Source organism: Cercospora kikuchii (assembly GCF_019650295.1).
Source record: "Cercospora kikuchii DNA, contig_00003, whole genome shotgun sequence".
Taxonomy (NCBI): Eukaryota; Fungi; Ascomycota; class Dothideomycetes; order Mycosphaerellales; family Mycosphaerellaceae; genus Cercospora; species Cercospora kikuchii.
In genome coordinates, this window is record NW_025408584.1 from 4,736,506 (window position 1) to 4,752,460 (window position 15,955).

Consider the following 15,955-nt stretch of genomic DNA (forward strand, 5'->3'; position numbering starts at 1 on the left):
AAGTTGGGTTGGGTTGGACTGCGGCTGGGCTGGACTTTGCTCGGTTGTTCTGTTTTTCTTTGTCCGGATGAAGTGGTTCGATAAGGTCGATCGATCGCTGATGTTGCCTTTTTTTTTCTGTTTGTTGTAGGTTCATGAGGACTGAGGTTGCGAAGAATGCTGCTTGCTGAATAATGGAATTTGAGTGGGACTTTTCCGTTTCTGTTGAAGGGGAATTGGGCGGGGGTAGTTAGTGTTGTCATGTGTGTAGGAGCAAGAAAGAGGAGGAGGGGAGGAGGAGAGGAGGTGTGTGTGAGATGATTTGTTTCTTATTGGGTGGGTTGGGTGGTTGCTGTGGTGAAAGACGATGATGATTTGAGGGAGGTCATGGGAAACGGTTTTCTAGGAATCAGTTCAGATTGGTGGTGTCGATTATTGATTTTGTTTGTTGGGCCTTCTTCGAGCAATGGGGAGTGGTGTTCATGCGGTGTGGTTTGTTGCGTTTTGATGCTATGGTTGAGCAGGTGGGCTTGTTAGAAGGAGGGAGGATGTGGAAGATTTTCGTGTTGTTGGGGAAAAAAGTGCTGTTGTTGAAACTGAGCGTTCTGCAGCGGTGGTGTACGAAGTCGAATATAGACTATAGATATAGTGCCAGAAGTCCGAATTCAGACGAGCCTTTTTTGCTGATAGCCTTGATCTTCTCTTAACTAGATAGACGGGGAATTCGAACCCTATCTTTACTCTTGCTTTGACAATAAATGCTTAGTTTGAAACGAATCTTCCTCTATTCACCCTCCTGAGAATAGGTTCGGCTGCACTTCATCTGCATTTTTGAGCTTCATGTGAAGGTGCGAATATAGCCTCCAAGCCACTCTTAGAAGCGTTTGAAGATATGTATCTATGCTGTTAGCAGATGGGATGTGAAGCAGATTTTCACTTCGGCGTATCGAAGACGTCTGCCAAACCATGTATACACTCGCTGCCTTTCTTGTTGTCTTTTTGGCAGAGATGAACTCTACTTCGTTCGGTTTTCATTTCATGAGTACGAAGTGTGCTTAATTCGTCACGCTCAGTCCGACCACTTTAGCTTAGTAGAATCTGTAGTTCAGCATACACTCCATGCTTCTCAATGGTTTTTGGATCCAGCTCCAGCTCGTCGGCTGGTCAGTGGGCGTGAAAGGTCTTGTTATCGCAGAAAAGGAAGACGCTTCATTGCGTTCCTTGATTTGCTATGAGGAGCCACTTCGCTCGTTTCTGTGCTTCTGTAGGCTTGATGCCTCCATCCCTCCGCATATTACTGGGCTTGAATGAGTTGATTTGGAGAGAGATACACAGTGGGCGGCGAACTCATCTTGTTGTGTTGCGTTAGCGACCCTATCGTCATTCACTGTTTTCAGTCAGTCGACTGAACCCAAGTCTTCACCCATTGGAACCTGAAACAGCTTTGAAGTATAATCTGGGGTTCGAAGCAGAGGCTGTGAATTCACCTACACTCAATTCTCGAACGGCTATGTGATTCACTTCTAAGCCATGACTCGAGCCTCCACCCTTTCCAAAGCAAAATTAGAACTAGTCGCTATCACTATCCTCGTCGCTACTTTCATCACTGCTCTCAGATCTTCTCGCTCGTCCCTTGCCTTTGTCTGTACCTTTCGAGACTATGGGAGTGTATGTTGCTGGCTTTCCAAACTTCTTATCCAATACAGCTGTGTCGAACAGCGGTGGGAGCTCCTTCGTGGGCGAAGGCTTCTTTTTCTTCGGTGCTGGTGAGTCACTCTCATCTGAGCTACTGTCTGAGCTGTCGTCGGAGGAAGACGAGTCAGACTCTGAGGAAGAAGACACATCTGTGCGTGATTTTCGCTTCCTCTTGCGCGTTGCGCCCGTTTCGCCATTTCCGTGGTTCAGCGTCACTTCTGTGGTTGTGATTTGCCCCGGTGCTGTCTTCTGAATTTCCACTACTCTTGTGGCGCGAGGAATGGTCGTGGATGTTGCTGAGAGTCCCGTGCTAGTGTTTGATGAAGGCGTGCTGCTTTTATCTGTCACCAGTTCGTTGGACAGCGCCTCCTTGAGGCACAGCTCTGCGCGCTTCCCTCGCTCGTGCTCGCGCAGAATTTCCCGCAGTTGTTCATCTCCGTACTGCGTCCGTCCAGATCCAGACTCTTGGTACCTGTTGATAGACGCCTGCAGAGCCTCATAGTAGGCTAGACGTCTCTCTGCTGGCGAGTCCAACGACATTTGATCCGCGTTCTCGTTCTCGCCTACCCAGATCGCTTGGAGGATCTCTTCGGCCTGCTCTGCAAGTCGTCTTCGCGCTTGCCCTTGAGTAGTCGATATGTACTCCACTAAGCTAGAGTTGTATTTTGACGGTATGCGATTAATGTCGAAAAGATGTTTGAACAGGTCGTTCTGCCTGTTCTTGCTGAATTTCCAGTTGGATTTGTCGTTCGCAAACTGCTCCAGATACCTCAGATAGCTCGGCACCTCTCCACTTACTGCTGGCTCAGCTGTGCTGCGATTGGCAGCTTCCTTCGCTGTCTTCTTCGCCTTCTTCTGTTTGGGTTGCTTGGCCGAAGCTGATGGCGACGCAGGTTGCTCCGTGGACTCCTTGACAGCACTTTCCGCAGGGTCCTCTCCAGAAGACCAGGCCTTGAAGAGGTTCTGTGCTGAAAAGCTGTCTTCTTGCTTCGTGTCGGGTGTAAATGATACAGACTTGCGCGAAGTGGTCGGTCGAGGATCCTTGGGCGGAGTCGGAGGGTTTTGTGCTTGCTGGGTAGACCTACGCATGTGTTAGTCAACGTCCACTCTCATTCACGCTTTTTAGCTTGCGACTAGCATGTGGCTAGTTGATTGGCAGCGAATATGGCACATGAGAAGAAATACTGGCATAGCTCGAATAGTATTGACACGGCTTCTGTGCCAATACTTCCAGCGCCCGCGCCACATGTGTTAGACGGCAACAACCAGCCTTCATGCGAGGCGAGGTATTGCATTCGGCCACAGATACCTTCCGTCGAGCGTGGTAGCTTGCCAGTATTTTTTCTTTATCGGACGTCGAATGGGGTGTCGTTCTCGCCACTTACTTGTCGTCGTCGCCGAACACTATGCGCTTTGCTGCTTGACCAGGGGCTTTGAAGACACCTTTGGGCCCAGGTAAACTCGAACGCTCGTCGTCTTCCCACACCTGTTGGCCGGCGGTCTTGGTCTTTGGTGCGCTGCCAGGAAATGGTTTTTGCTGGCCTGAAGACTTCGATTTCTCGACCTTGGTTCGTTTGGCGGGCGTAGAACTGTGATCGGGTTCCAGTGCGCGCTTCTGACTGTTCACAGGTGGAGCGGCAGGCGCATGACTTGGAGCAACGCTTCCCGTCACTGATGGGTTGGATGCATATTGGTCTCCTGCCTCAGCTTGAGCTGGGTTGTCTTTGGCATATTTGAGCTTCAGTCCGAGACGCTTCCACGCCGGTACACGGGCTGTTTCGGCTTGTGCGGATGCCGCCATGACGGATAGGTGTAGCAAACGGTGCACATGAAGTGAGTTGACAGTTGCATGTGAAGGAAAGTGGTTGAACTTTTTTGGGTGGGTGCCTCAGGCCGCAAGAACAGCTCGACACGGAGCTGGGGCGCGTCGTCACGACACAGCTGCCTCTGGATGAACGCAGCACTCCATCCGACACATTCAACGCCGCTGTTCCATCCCCACTCGACCATCCAACTCGATACACGAATACCACAGACTGCGAGTGCAACCCGAATCTCCGATCATTACGACATACACCACCGGCGCCATGTCTGGTATGCAGAGCTCAAGCCATGGCCATCGGGAGCTGTGCTAACCGTCCATGTCTATCACAGGAAGCGCGGGTTTTGATCGACACATCACCATCTTCAGTGATCAAGGGCGTCTCTACCAAGTCGGTGCGTAGTACCATGCGCCTCGGTGCGGCCGGGCTGAGGAGAGGACACAATTGCTGATTGGCGGCAAACACAGAGTATGCATTCAAGGCCATCACCGCTGCCAACATCACATCCGTGGGCGTGCGAGGAAAGGACTGTGCTGTGGTAATCTCGCAGAAGAAGGTGCCGGTATGTTGTGGACAACTTGGGAGCAGCGCGAGAGGTGTGGTGGCTGATCAGGATGCGCAACCAGGACAAGCTCATCGACCCTTCGTCCGTCTCATACGTCTACAAGCTTTCGCCGTCAGTAGGATGCGTCATGACAGGATCAATAGCAGATGCGCGCGCATCGGTGAACCGTGCAAGAGGCGAGGCTGCTGAGTTCCGATACAAGAATGGCTACGAGATGCCGTGTGATGTGCTGGCAAAGCGCATTGCCAACATCTCGCAGGTCTACACGCAGAGAGTGAGTACGCCAGTAGTAGCTGAAGGCGGTGAGCAGTGCTGATGATGGAAATAGGCATACATGAGGCCCCTGGGTGTTGCGACGACACTCATCTCAGTGGACGAGGAATTTGGACCACAGCTATACAAATGCGACCCTGCAGGCTATTACGTCGGGTACAAGGCCACCGCATCAGGACCCAAGGCGCAAGAAGCGCTAAACTTTCTGGAGAAGAAGCTCAAGAACAAGGAGCATGCTGATGGCAGCTGGGACGAAGTCGTGGAACTTGCCATTACCACCCTGAGCACCGTGCTCAGCGTGGACTTCAAGAAGGGCGAATTGGAGATTGGTATTGTTGGTGGTCCAAGAAAAGACGGCAAGGAGGGCACAGACAAGGCGTTCCGTCCACTTACGGAGGACGAAATCGATGAACGCCTGCAAGCGATTGCGGAGAAGGATTGAGCGTGACCCGCTTCAGCCCTGTCCCTGGCATGACATCTGCGCGTGGTGTAACGTCAGAATGGTCGTTGTTGCGAAATGCTGGCGGGTGGTGCTCTCTGAGAGCTGCGCGAGTTCGTCACTTCGCGCACTCCGGCACTAGCGAGCTTAGAGAGTCGCGTGGGGATTGGTCCGACCCAAGAGGAGCTCACGTTTTCTTGAACCTTGTACCGCGTGCTTGCTAGCTGCAGCTTTCCACAGCTTCGCAAGGTTCACTACTACTGCGGACACGACTGCGCTTGAGGCGCTGTACTATACCAACTTGTTCACCTCGTCCTTGATACCAGCCAAACAGAGTCCAGCTTCGGTTCCTTTCGCTTCGGCTAGCAGCCGCGTGTCCTCCATCAGACCGCCCACAGTCCCGCCATTTGCTCGCTTTGGCAACGAGCTCTGCCATGCACGTTGCAGGTGGGCATGCAGGCGACAGGTCTTAGCGATGGCACATGAATGGTCTGGCCAGCTGCTCAGGCCAATGGTGATCGACACTCGTGAGCAGAGCCGCATCTTAAATGGAGGTGCACGCCCTTTTGGGCGAAGTCCTTCGACTACGCCTCAAGATGGCTTGAATAGAGGCTGCCTGAGCTCCCCCGGCCAACTCTTTCTCGGCCCTACGAAGCCACATTGACGTATGGCGTTCTAAGCTAAGCCGCTCTACCGCACTGCTGTTGACGCTGTCGTGCTAGCGGTATGCATAGACACACCTCCATTTTGGAGTCAATGATGCCGTGTTTTAGGGGACTCTGACACCGCGGACCGCGTTCCTAACCTTGCAGAGAAGCGGTCGTTGGCCCATGATGTGTCCTGTACGCTTCCGTAGCGCAGCAAGCGCAGCAAGCCACGATACTACGAACCCCTCGAATATGCTGATACCAAGCGCACGAACAAGCATGTCCTTCTCCTCTTCACTAAATATGGTATACTGCGCGATGTCTTCATATAATGTCCTATTGCCCTGCGGCATGGCTGAGGTCGCCACCACATTGATCACCAAAGCAGTCTTTGCACGAAGCCACAATACTACTGATGCAGTGTCAGCGTCCTGTTACAGCGAAAAAGCAGAAAGTGTTGTTTGCTTCCCCTCACATCATGGCAGACGGACGTGAGTCTCCGAAACCATCACTATTCAACACAATACCAGCAATGCCAGGACGACCAGAATGGCTGATGATATCTCCAACAAATAGTCAACACAGCACGAGCAATGCGAATAGGCGAGCTCATGACCGATTTCCGCACCTCCCAACAATTCATGTCATCGATCCGAGTCAGCCCGTCAGCAGAAGACTACAATGAAGAAGGCTTCCGCGTTCTACGACATTGCGTGGCAGAGTCACACCAAATGCTTCAACAAGGCTTTGAAAGCATGAAGCAAGAAGATAATGAGGAAGCTGCAAAACAACAACTCAGAAGGTAGGATCAATCACAAAGCCGTCTGGAAGAGAAATCGAAAGATAAAATTGACTGACAGAATGGTGTCCAGAATACTCGCCGACGCCGCGACAAAACGTTTCCAAGCCTATAAATTATACTTACAAGCACAAGCTGCGATCCGATGGGCTTCGTACAGACAAAAGATTTTACAGGGCCAACGACCGCATGCGGGACATGCGCAGGCTCTCGCACAATTGCAAGCGAATCTACGACAGGAACTTCTTTCTCTATCAGATCAGAGAGTCGCGGCTTTGCTGAGACACGCGGACTTGCAAGAAAGGAAGTGGATTGCTGAGGATCCGAGCGTGGATGAGATGGTGAGGTGGAGGATGATGTGATCACTCTCGTCATAAGAACATATGCCGCAGGAACTGGAGAGGGTAATTTGCTTCAGGAAAGCAAGACTCATCTCTTCTCTGAGGCGATCAAAAATGGCAAAAGATCACATCTGGTTTCCATTGCAGGGAATCTGTCCTCGAACCCTCAGTCTTCACCGCACGCGGACTGGGAGCAGGACTACTGGACAAGCAGGACTTACCGAACCCTGATCTATCGAGTCCTTCTGCTGGATGCTGAGAATCGATAATGCTAAACCGTTACACCACAATGGAGTCTGCTGAATTGATGAGATGGAAACAAGGGGAGGCAATGTGTACGTTTATTGAAAGAGGCGGAAGGAGCGAAAGAGTGATGTATTGATTTTGGTGCGAAGTGAGCGTTCAAGCGGGCGAGCGAGCAAGCGTGAATTTATCTTTGATGATGATAGTCGATTTGCGCTGGACGTGATATGTGTATGTAATTATTGCAAACGAAAGGAATTTCTTATCACAATTAACCTCTTGTATCATTCAAAGACCGTGACCACCCAACTGTGTTGCTTGCGCACGGGATATCTGCCAAACGCCAAAACCAAATTGCTCCATCCTTAGTAGAAGGAAAAACCAAATGCCGGAAAGACTCAAAGCCCTGAGTTCCAGATACAAGCAGAATCAATCTCATCCTTGTCAACTCCGTACACCTCTCAACTCCGAAAGCCCATCAATTATTAAAACGACGAATCAATCAGTTAAGTCCTGTACACATACCCTCCACTTCCTTCCCTCCTCCCTCCATTTCCACTCCTCTTCGGAATATCGGCCTTATGCACCTCCCTCATATGATCCACCATCTTATCTTTCCTTCCGAAACCATAGTTTCCTTTTCGATGACAGCCTTGCCATAGGCAGTCGTACGTGCGAGCAGAGCTGCCCGGAGCGGGATGCATAGCGCGATAATGTCGTTCGAGATCGGCTTTGCGGCCGGCGGCGTACGTGCAGTTGGGTATGAGGCAGCAGTATTCGATTCTGGTGGGAAGTGGAGGGTTAGAGGGTGGGGATGTGGGAGGGAAGGAAGGGTGAGGACTTACGGGATCTGGACGGGGATTTGAGGGGGACGAGGAGTTGTTGGGGATTGGTAGGTGTATGATGGTGAGGGGTAGTAGGATTGTTGTTGGTAGGGTGGTGAGGGCGAGTCGTAATATGATGACGGCGAGGATGAGAGTGGTGAAGTTGGTGTTGTTGGGTAGCCATATGGCGCGATGGGTCGCGTTGTGTAGTAGGAGGAGCCGGACATCTGTCAAGAGGGACTATCAGGACTTTTGCTCCTGGACAATATGCTACAGCTGATGTTTCGTTGACCTACTGTGACGACTTTCTGATCGTTAGGCCTGATCTGACGAAAGCTCTTCTTTCTCGCAATACGTGGGTAGGGAGCCGGATGGTCTATCACAGATTCGAGATCAAGTGCCTTATCGAAAAGACCGGCGAGCTTGTCGAAGATTGATGGCGAGGTTGAATTGTAGTAGTTGACTTTGCTCATTACAGGTTTGATGCTTCACGATATATATGTTCGTTACACGCAGAGGGACGACGCTGTTCTTATCATATCAGATACCTTGAGGCCACATGTGGCCTTCGGGAGCCTTCGTGAGGCCGTCAGTCACATCTCACTATCATCATTCGGAAGTGAGATGGAGGCGGCAGTTTGCACTGCCTTCGTGAAATAGTGAGGCAAGCCGGGACTGCTGGTTTCGCTAGTCCGAGCCCGTTCGCAGCAGTTCGCACGAGGTTGACATTGGAACACTGCCGCGCGGTAAGGAGTCCGGCAGATCGAGAGCCATTCGAAATAGCGGGCGGTATCAGTGAAGAGAGGCAGCGAGAACGGAAATTCTTGCTTTGAACAGGTCCTCAGACCCCGGACTGCCTTCCTCACGCGAAGGCAACGTGCACATGACTGTTCCTCTGATAGTTCGCAGCAGCAGGCCGCTTCCTCGGTGGGCTCTGCGATGAGCAGGATCCTTGTCGAGAACTGGGCTGAGTTCTAGGCTGTGACATCTGATCTGTGACCTCGTGCGACAACGAAAGGCTCTGCGAGGACGATATGGGATGGCCACCCCGGTCGTGACTCACGAAGCCTTCCCGAACAAGGCTGAGTTGGAGGAAGTGGTTGCCTTCACGTCTGGAGCATGGGTGCCATAGTCGGGATAATCGAATGGCCTTAGGCATCAGTACAGCAATAAGGCTGAAGGAGCGATGATGGGCCGTGTCTCGAGCTCGATGAACACGGGTGGATTCGATGACTGGCCAAGAGGTGGTGCGGCCTGTAGGATTTGAAGGCCACAAAGCCTTGTTGTTCGGCCGACCGGCCGCAGTGTGGAAGTTCGCAATGTCATTGTGACATGAAGTGCTCAATGGAGCTTTGCGGCAGAGGCCGCACCTTGTCTTGGTCATCTTGGGCGGCGGCGCAGCGCTTGCGCCGTCTGGGGAAGAGGTGGCTCGAACGTGGTCCGTCAAAGTTTGCGATAGGCGAAGCTGCAGGAAGTAGCGCCACGTTCCTTGCAGCCTCCATTCGTCTTGGGAAAGGTGGTTTTCTGGCCCTACGATTGGTCAATTGGAGCTCGTAAAGCGGTCAGTGAGACCGTAGAGGCGAGTTAGTGCAAAGTTGGTGGAAACTGGAAAGAGAGTCAATTGTTTGGTGCGAGCGCCAAAACGGGTCATTTGGCCGTGGTGTTCGATTCCCTAATGCTGAAGCCTGAGCGAGAAGCCTGGAGCTACTGTGATACGTCCAAGTGTGTGGAAGAAAAGAGCGGAAAGAGAGCAATGAGTGCACGTCTTTCAGAGGTCATCCTCCAAAAACTTGTACGCGAACTTGAAGTCCGCCTTTCTCCTGTTCATCCTGCACGACACGATTAGCACGCTGTCGCAGCATTTTCAGCAAAGTGACCACTTACCATGTGGATTCATAGTCGAAGAAGCGATAAGTGCCCTGCTCGAATTCCTCTGTGATGTTCTTAGGCTCCTCGTGCCGCTGGAACCATGTTTGATATTGCTTGTGAAACCGCCAGCTTTGGCCCTTCAACGCCTTTGCAGCAAGATATTGTTGATACGTCCCTTGTCTGTAGTAGAATGCATAGAAGAGTGAATCTTGGTCTATCCGACTGTACAGCCTAGGATCGTCGAATATCCCCAGAGGCTCTTGAGGATAATGTGGCGGGGTGTACGCATATGGGTTCTGCGGCTTGTAGTGATTGGGCTTCTCCGCATCCATCGGCGTTGGACAACTCAAGCGCGAAGCATTGAGCAGAGCCGCATCGAAAGGTTGGTCAGACTTCGCTCGTTGCTTAGTCTCTTCAAATGAGCCGAGAAGATCTTGTAGTGATGAAGGCAGGTGGAAGATGCACTCCTCTTCATCGTCCTCCACCTCGCCCCGCGACAATGCAATGCCTGAGATACCTGAGTCGGGACTAGGTGGTTGCGGAATCTTGATAATGGGGGCTTCTGCTGCAGCAGGCTGTGCTTTCGACACTTGTGGCGAAGGCTTGACAGAGGACACTTTTGAAGCTTGTGAAGATGTAGAGGGCTCGGCTTCGGAACTCTTCGTTTCGGGCTGAGCCTGTTTTGTTGTATGCTCGGACAGCTTGGAAGGCTGAGGCTCGGATGGCTTTGCAGGTGAGGGAGCCACTGGTTGCGCCGCTGTCACGGCCGGTGAAGACGTTGCGCTCGATTTGACACCTCCTGGTGGGGGCGGAAGGGGTGCTATCCCCACACCGTTCTTATCACTAGCCGCTGCTGCAGCTGCCGCTGATGCGTACTTCAGCGGTTGGCCTGTTGGTATCGAAGGTAGTGGTGCTGGCTTCATTGTCTCGGGAGCTTTGCTGCTGTTGCTATTCGGTATACTCTGCAAAGTTGCCAAAGGTGGTAGAGGTTGCGACGTCGATTTGAGCTGTACACTCGGTCGCCTCGCCGTGGTCTCTGATGTCGTTTTCGACTTTGTGGGCGGCTTCTTCACCGGCGCTGATTCTTCCACGTCGGCAGGCTCGTCTTGTATGCTCTGAGTATCCTGACTAGAGACCTTGTCATTGTCCGCGGGCATTCCGTACAGCCCTTCTTCTTCTTCCAAGTTGAGCGAATCGTATAACCCTTCGTCTTCCATAAAGTCCAGTTCCTGATTCGATTCCACATAATACTTGATATCAGACTCCAAGTCCTTCACCTGTTCGGCCTCGATGTTGTCATTCTGCACCGATCGCAGCACAAGTTCCAGCTTGCCGATGTGCCAGTTGTGTGTTTCCACTCTCGATTCCAGTTCGGCTGTGCGATCTGACTTTCCCGAGTCCTTCTTGCCTTTCTTCAGACCTGCCAGGAGCGACTCCGCCTCAGCTTCGAGAGCTTCAATCTGCCTTCCCAGCTCATCAATCATCTCTTGCAAGAAGTCGCAGATGTCATTCTTCTCCTTCTCCTTGGGATCGAGCTTTGCGGCGGCGTTCAGACCCTCTTTGGAAAAGGCTTTGGTCTTCATCTCCTTCTCCACGGCCTTGAACTTCTCCATTTGCTGCAGATGCACGTCAGTCACAGCTACACGTGGGCTTCCAGATGACAGGTGATGGGCATACCGTCTCGATGAGCTTCCGCTGGTCCTGCAGCGGCTTCTTGTCCTTGATATCATTTTGACTTGCCCAGCCCTTGATCTTGTCTCTACTCCGCTGCAGCTTCTTGATCTCCTTCTTTAATGAGTCCTCGAGCTTCTCCTTCTGTGAAGAATTGGTGGATTGTGTGAGCTTCTCGTAGATGCTCTCGAACAATTGCACGCCTTCGGCGACTTTCTTGAACTCCTGCACAAGCGGTCAGTACGCGTCCATGGGGAGGCAGTTCCGGGGCAGTCGTGCCTTCTCGATCTCCTGCTGCAACTTCCGGGCGGCCATGTCGACTGTGGAATGCGCGCGACACGCGGTTCTCGCAGCGGCGCGGGCTCAGGGCGATGGAGGAGTCGGTCTGGGGATTCGGGGATGCAGCTCGTTTGCGGCAATGATGAGGTTGCGGATAGCGGGTGGAAATGTGTTCGTCGGGCGCGCGCGGGGGAGCGTCGTGTCCGATGCATTCGAGGGCCCTGGGGGTGGAGCGGCGGCAGCAAACCACGACGGTCGGGCGATGGCAGCGTGTTGAAGGAGCTCCCTGTCCGCAGGCTCGCATGAGAGGGCAGCGGGAAGTCTGGCGCTGATCGATGCGCCAAGAAGCCTACTGCGCTGCGCTTGTACCACGACGGCCACTGCAACACTGCACCTTTGCGCCCGCTGCTCTCTTATTGTTGTTACACGTCACATTCACTTCGCGCCGCCCACCGTCGGGCAGTCCGCTGATAGCGGTCTCGCAACGTGTTCACTTCGCCAGAACACCCTCCCTCCCCTCATCCCGTGGCCGAAGCGACAGCGTCGCAAGTCCGTCCAAGCTCCGCGCCTCACTCTCGCATCTGCGCCCTAGAACTACTCAGCCGCCACCCTGCTGCATCTGCTTCCATCTCGCCCCAGGCCTGGTAGCACCACATCACGCGACTCTGCAGCTCACGCGCGCCACACCCTGGCCTACTCTGCCTCCTTCTGGCGCAAACAGCAGCGCGTCGGCCATTGCGACCAAGTTTACCGATTTGGCGACAGGGAAAGCTGTTTCCAAACCTGCGTTTCGTGTATCACTCAGCCCGCTTTGTCATTGGACACCTCCCGCACCAAGATCGGCTGCCAGCATGAAAAGTGAGAGCTACCCAACCAATGCGTGCGGGACGATCGCTCTGTTCATCAAACATGTAGCTGACTAGCAATGAAAGCCGTCATCCAGCGTGTCAAATCCGCCTCGGTGACCGTCGATGGCCAGCTCATTTCCAGCATTGGGAAGGGATTACTGATCTTGGCAGCAATTGCAAAGGAAGACACTGCCAAGGAGGCTGAATCCATGGCTTCCAAGGTGCTCAAAGTCAAACTCTGGGACGACGACCAAGGTGGCAAGTGGAAAAAGAACGTGCAGGAGATCGACGGGGAGGTCCTCTGTGGTGAGCACGAAATTGCGTCCAGTCTCCTTTCACTCTCCCTAACATCACATGTAGTGTCTCAATTTACACTATTAGCCTCAACCAAAAAGGGCAACAAGCCTAGCTTTCACGCATCCGCCGATGCTGCGAAGGGAAAGGAGCTGTACGACCTCTTCTTTGGCCAGGTACGAAAACTATATCGCGAAGACCGTGTCAAAGACGGAGTTTTCCAAGCCATGATGGATGTTGGTCTAGTCAACGATGGACCGGTGAGTGATGACCAACCGCCCCAAGAGATGCCTACCACACCTTGTATCGGACTGGACTTCTCATCGCTGGACGAAGAGGTACAAGAAGCACAGCGTGGTTTCTCTGCTCCGTCTCATCTACATTGGCTGACTCAGGTCCAGGTTACGATAGAAATTGACACCAATCCTCCCAAGATGGACAACCCATCTGGCTTTCAGACGCCGGACAGCGAGACCTTCAAAGGCCACATGCACAAGACATTCGAGTATCCAGCCGAGCTACTGGAGTGAGGCCGTGCCATGGAATGGAGGACAAGAACACATTGGAAAGCTGTCATGATGCCCGAAGTGAGCAATTCACCGAAGTTGGCGTGAGTGCCAAGAGTCGCCTTCAATTATGATGCCACGACTTGACGACCACAACCCGAATACTGGCCAGCATCAAATCAGAAGTCATGATCTGGACATTTGCGAAGACTGGAAATTGTTTCATGTCATCATTTGCATTATGCTCGCTATGCTCATCGACACTTGTCATCATCATCTACAATTAAACAACCGGAGGCCAAGCAGCACTTGCTACAGCACTCCCGGTGGCGACCAATCATCATCTAGTTCTCTGGAACGAACACGCCGCGGTAGCGGACATTGCCCTCGTTCAGCTTGTCCATGGCCTCGTTGATGGACTTCTCATTCAGAGGGTACTTCTCCAGGATAGGCTCGATCTTGTGGAGTGCCGCAAAGTCCAGCATTCTTTGGTGGATGTAGCGAGATGCTACAACAGAACCCTGGACGTTCAAGCCATAGGCAAGGAGGGGCATGTATGGGATCCTGAAATCGTTCTCGTCAACAGAAAGTGGGTGGATTGTGGCGCCTGGCGCGAGAGCCGGCAGGATCTTCTGCCAATCTGGCTGTGCGGAGGTCGTGACGAGCAGGCGGTTGATTGACCTCGAAGTCTTGATCTGGTCGACGTCCTTCGTGGCCACGAACTCATGCGCGCCGAGCTTCAGTGCCTCTTCCTTCTTGGAGTCGGATCTCGAGATAACGATTACGTTCGTTCCCATCTTGGCGGCGAACTGGATCGCAAGATGACCCAGACCTCCGACGCCCATGACAGCGACTGTCTCCGTTGGCTGCGCATTGTATGCATGCAATGCGTTAAAGACTGTGGCACCACCACACTACTCAGTCGTTAGCACTTGCTTGGCCTCTTGAATTCCAGCCTCATAAACTCACCATCAATGGAGCAGCTGCCTCATCGCTCAGCGAATCTGGGATCTTGAACAGGTAGGCCTCCCGCCAGACAGCATGGCTAGCAAAAGATCCCTGGTCCGTGTTTGCCATGGCGTACATGGCACGTTCAGGACAGTACGTCTCGTTGCCTCTGAGACATTCCTGGCAGTGTCCGCAGGAGTTGTGCAGGTAGCTAGGAATCCCGTCAGCACCACAAAATAAGAACAAAACATTGTTTTGCTGCTTGATCTTACCCCCAACCAACACGATCGCCTTTCTTCATGTATGTGACTTGTGGTCCGACGTCTTCAATTACACCTACGCCCTCGTGTCCCAATACCATATCTGCTGTGCGGTAGTGAAGATCTGTTCCGCAGAGTCCGGAAGCTGTGACGCGAACAAGGACTTGGTCTCGCTCGAGTTCGCCTTTCTCGGTGGTGGCTTTGGTGACTTTGCCATCTTTGCCGCCTTTGTATACTGTGAAGGAAACCATTTTGATCGAAGAGCAAGTCGTGATTGTTTAGGTGAGGTGCTTCTTTGGACAATGCGGAGAGGAAGGTGTAGTCGGGAAAGTATCAGTGAGGCAAGAGCGAGTGGCAGCTGTGGCCAGGGAAGGTAGCTATATATTCAACAAACCAGGACAGCTACGCAACCCTTCTCACAGCTTCCATACCCTGTCTTCTTCTGTCTAAACACCGATGTAGCCGTCGCCTCGGCAGCTTACATATCTGGCCTTGTCTCTCCACCATGACGTGAAAGGACACTAACTAAGAGGGAGGACGGACCCCAGCCTACGAATGAGGCATTGCACAGGCACTACCAAATCCGTGATGAAGAAGAACCGGAATCTAACGTTCTACGGCACCTTGCCATGCACAGCTATGAGCTAAGCATCATGCAGCGAAGTAGGACGTCTGCTTCTTACGTCCGAACACGACATGCCTGTGACGCCACGAATTGAAACAGATGGAGAAGTGCCTCCGCGCGTAGCCGATATCTATTGGACCCTGGAGAAAAGATCCATGACGATGCACGAGAGGGAAAGGCAAAAAGATGGAGGTCATCACGTATCGTATAGGGCTGGCTGACTTCGGAGATAATAAATTTTTTCACGCGTTGCTGGCGTGGAGTTGACGTGGAACGGATTGAGGTCCGGCTTGAGCATTGGAAATTGGACGGTTGCGGATGACGTATGGTGTGCGCGAGATATGGCCGAACCAGAGACGAATCACGATGCTCATGGCGTATGGGCATGGAATTGGAGAATATATTTTAGGGATCTACGACACTTTGATCGCAATCCTCGTGGCAGTTGCGTGCGTAGGAATGTAGCTCAGAGGCCTAGAATCATGAGCTTACAGCAAGCATTTCGAAGTTCACTAAACAGTTTCGCCCTCCCGACACGAGGTCATATGCAGCAGCTTACAAAGGCCTTCACGTTGGTGCCTCATCATTTGTTTCCAGCTCCGATGCACAGCGGGCCCGAATCCTGAGCGATTGAAAGCAAAGTACAGCTGAAAGTGACCAAGCATCCTTCTCGAAATGGAAGATGCTATCGCAGCAACTGCATACGCCAGGCATGTGGAGCCGGTTGATCGAAGACTGGGGATTTCATAAGCTCGCTTCACATCCGAGACACGCCTGGGCTGTCAGCGGTCTCGTACGAGCAGTTGCCTCGGTGTGTTCAGTGATCGCGTTCCTCGAACGTACGTACACTCGTACAAGTTGTAATGGAAAGGATATCTGAGACCAAGTCTTCGCTTTTGATAGATGGGAGAAGCTCTTCTGCTGGCTTCAATAGTTATACTAACACTTCCAAGAATTCTCGCGCCTCAGCGCCCTAGCTGCCTGGCGCTGCATCGCTCCCGCTATGCCCAATACCAGCATTCTGCTC

The 15,955-nt window shown here is 52.5% G+C and overlaps 6 protein-coding genes across 7 annotated transcripts; 2 read left to right on the forward strand and 4 right to left on the reverse strand.

Annotated features, from left to right (window-relative positions):
• Positions 1-1,548: 1,548 nt before the first annotated feature.
• On the reverse strand, positions 1,549-3,475 carry CKM354_000621900 (uncharacterized protein; the record flags this gene model as incomplete). The annotated part of the gene is made up of 2 exons (XM_044801524.1): positions 1,549-2,755; positions 3,060-3,475. The coding sequence occupies 2 exons, from the start codon at positions 3,473-3,475 to the stop codon at positions 1,549-1,551; spliced, it is 1,623 nt and encodes a 540-aa protein (XP_044657459.1).
• Positions 3,476-3,761: 286 nt separating this feature from the next.
• CKM354_000622000 (proteasome core particle subunit alpha 1) lies at positions 3,762-4,777 on the forward strand (the record flags this gene model as incomplete). The annotated part of the gene is made up of 5 exons (XM_044801525.1): positions 3,762-3,768; positions 3,829-3,891; positions 3,965-4,059; positions 4,124-4,336; positions 4,391-4,777. The coding sequence occupies 5 exons, from the start codon at positions 3,762-3,764 to the stop codon at positions 4,775-4,777; spliced, it is 765 nt and encodes a 254-aa protein (XP_044657460.1).
• A 2,533-nt stretch (positions 4,778-7,310) lies between these two features.
• CKM354_000622100 (uncharacterized protein) lies at positions 7,311-8,101 on the reverse strand (the record flags this gene model as incomplete). Its single annotated transcript, XM_044801526.1, has 3 exons — positions 7,311-7,587; positions 7,650-7,855; positions 7,925-8,101. 3 exons carry the CDS (start codon positions 8,099-8,101, stop codon positions 7,311-7,313), a joined length of 660 nt encoding a protein of 219 aa, XP_044657461.1.
• A 1,295-nt stretch (positions 8,102-9,396) lies between these two features.
• CKM354_000622200 (uncharacterized protein) lies at positions 9,397-11,483 on the reverse strand (the record flags this gene model as incomplete). The annotated part of the gene is made up of 4 exons (XM_044801527.1): positions 9,397-9,457; positions 9,513-11,113; positions 11,175-11,393; positions 11,448-11,483. 4 exons carry the CDS (start codon positions 11,481-11,483, stop codon positions 9,397-9,399), a joined length of 1,917 nt encoding a protein of 638 aa, XP_044657462.1.
• Positions 11,484-12,372: 889 nt separating this feature from the next.
• CKM354_000622300 lies at positions 12,373-13,119 on the forward strand (the record flags this gene model as incomplete). 2 transcript variants are annotated; one of them, XM_044801529.1, is made up of 3 exons in its annotated part: positions 12,373-12,601; positions 12,656-12,927; positions 12,991-13,119. In XM_044801529.1, 3 exons carry the CDS (start codon positions 12,373-12,375, stop codon positions 13,117-13,119), a joined length of 630 nt encoding a protein of 209 aa, XP_044657464.1. The 2 variants fall into 2 exon arrangements, with proteins under 2 accessions (XP_044657464.1, XP_044657463.1); XM_044801528.1 differs by having other exon boundaries at positions 12,656-12,849.
• A 320-nt stretch (positions 13,120-13,439) lies between these two features.
• CKM354_000622400 (uncharacterized protein) lies at positions 13,440-14,554 on the reverse strand (the record flags this gene model as incomplete). Its single annotated transcript, XM_044801530.1, has 3 exons — positions 13,440-14,009; positions 14,065-14,254; positions 14,316-14,554. The coding sequence occupies 3 exons, from the start codon at positions 14,552-14,554 to the stop codon at positions 13,440-13,442; spliced, it is 999 nt and encodes a 332-aa protein (XP_044657465.1).
• Between the last annotated feature and the right edge of the window lie 1,401 nt (positions 14,555-15,955).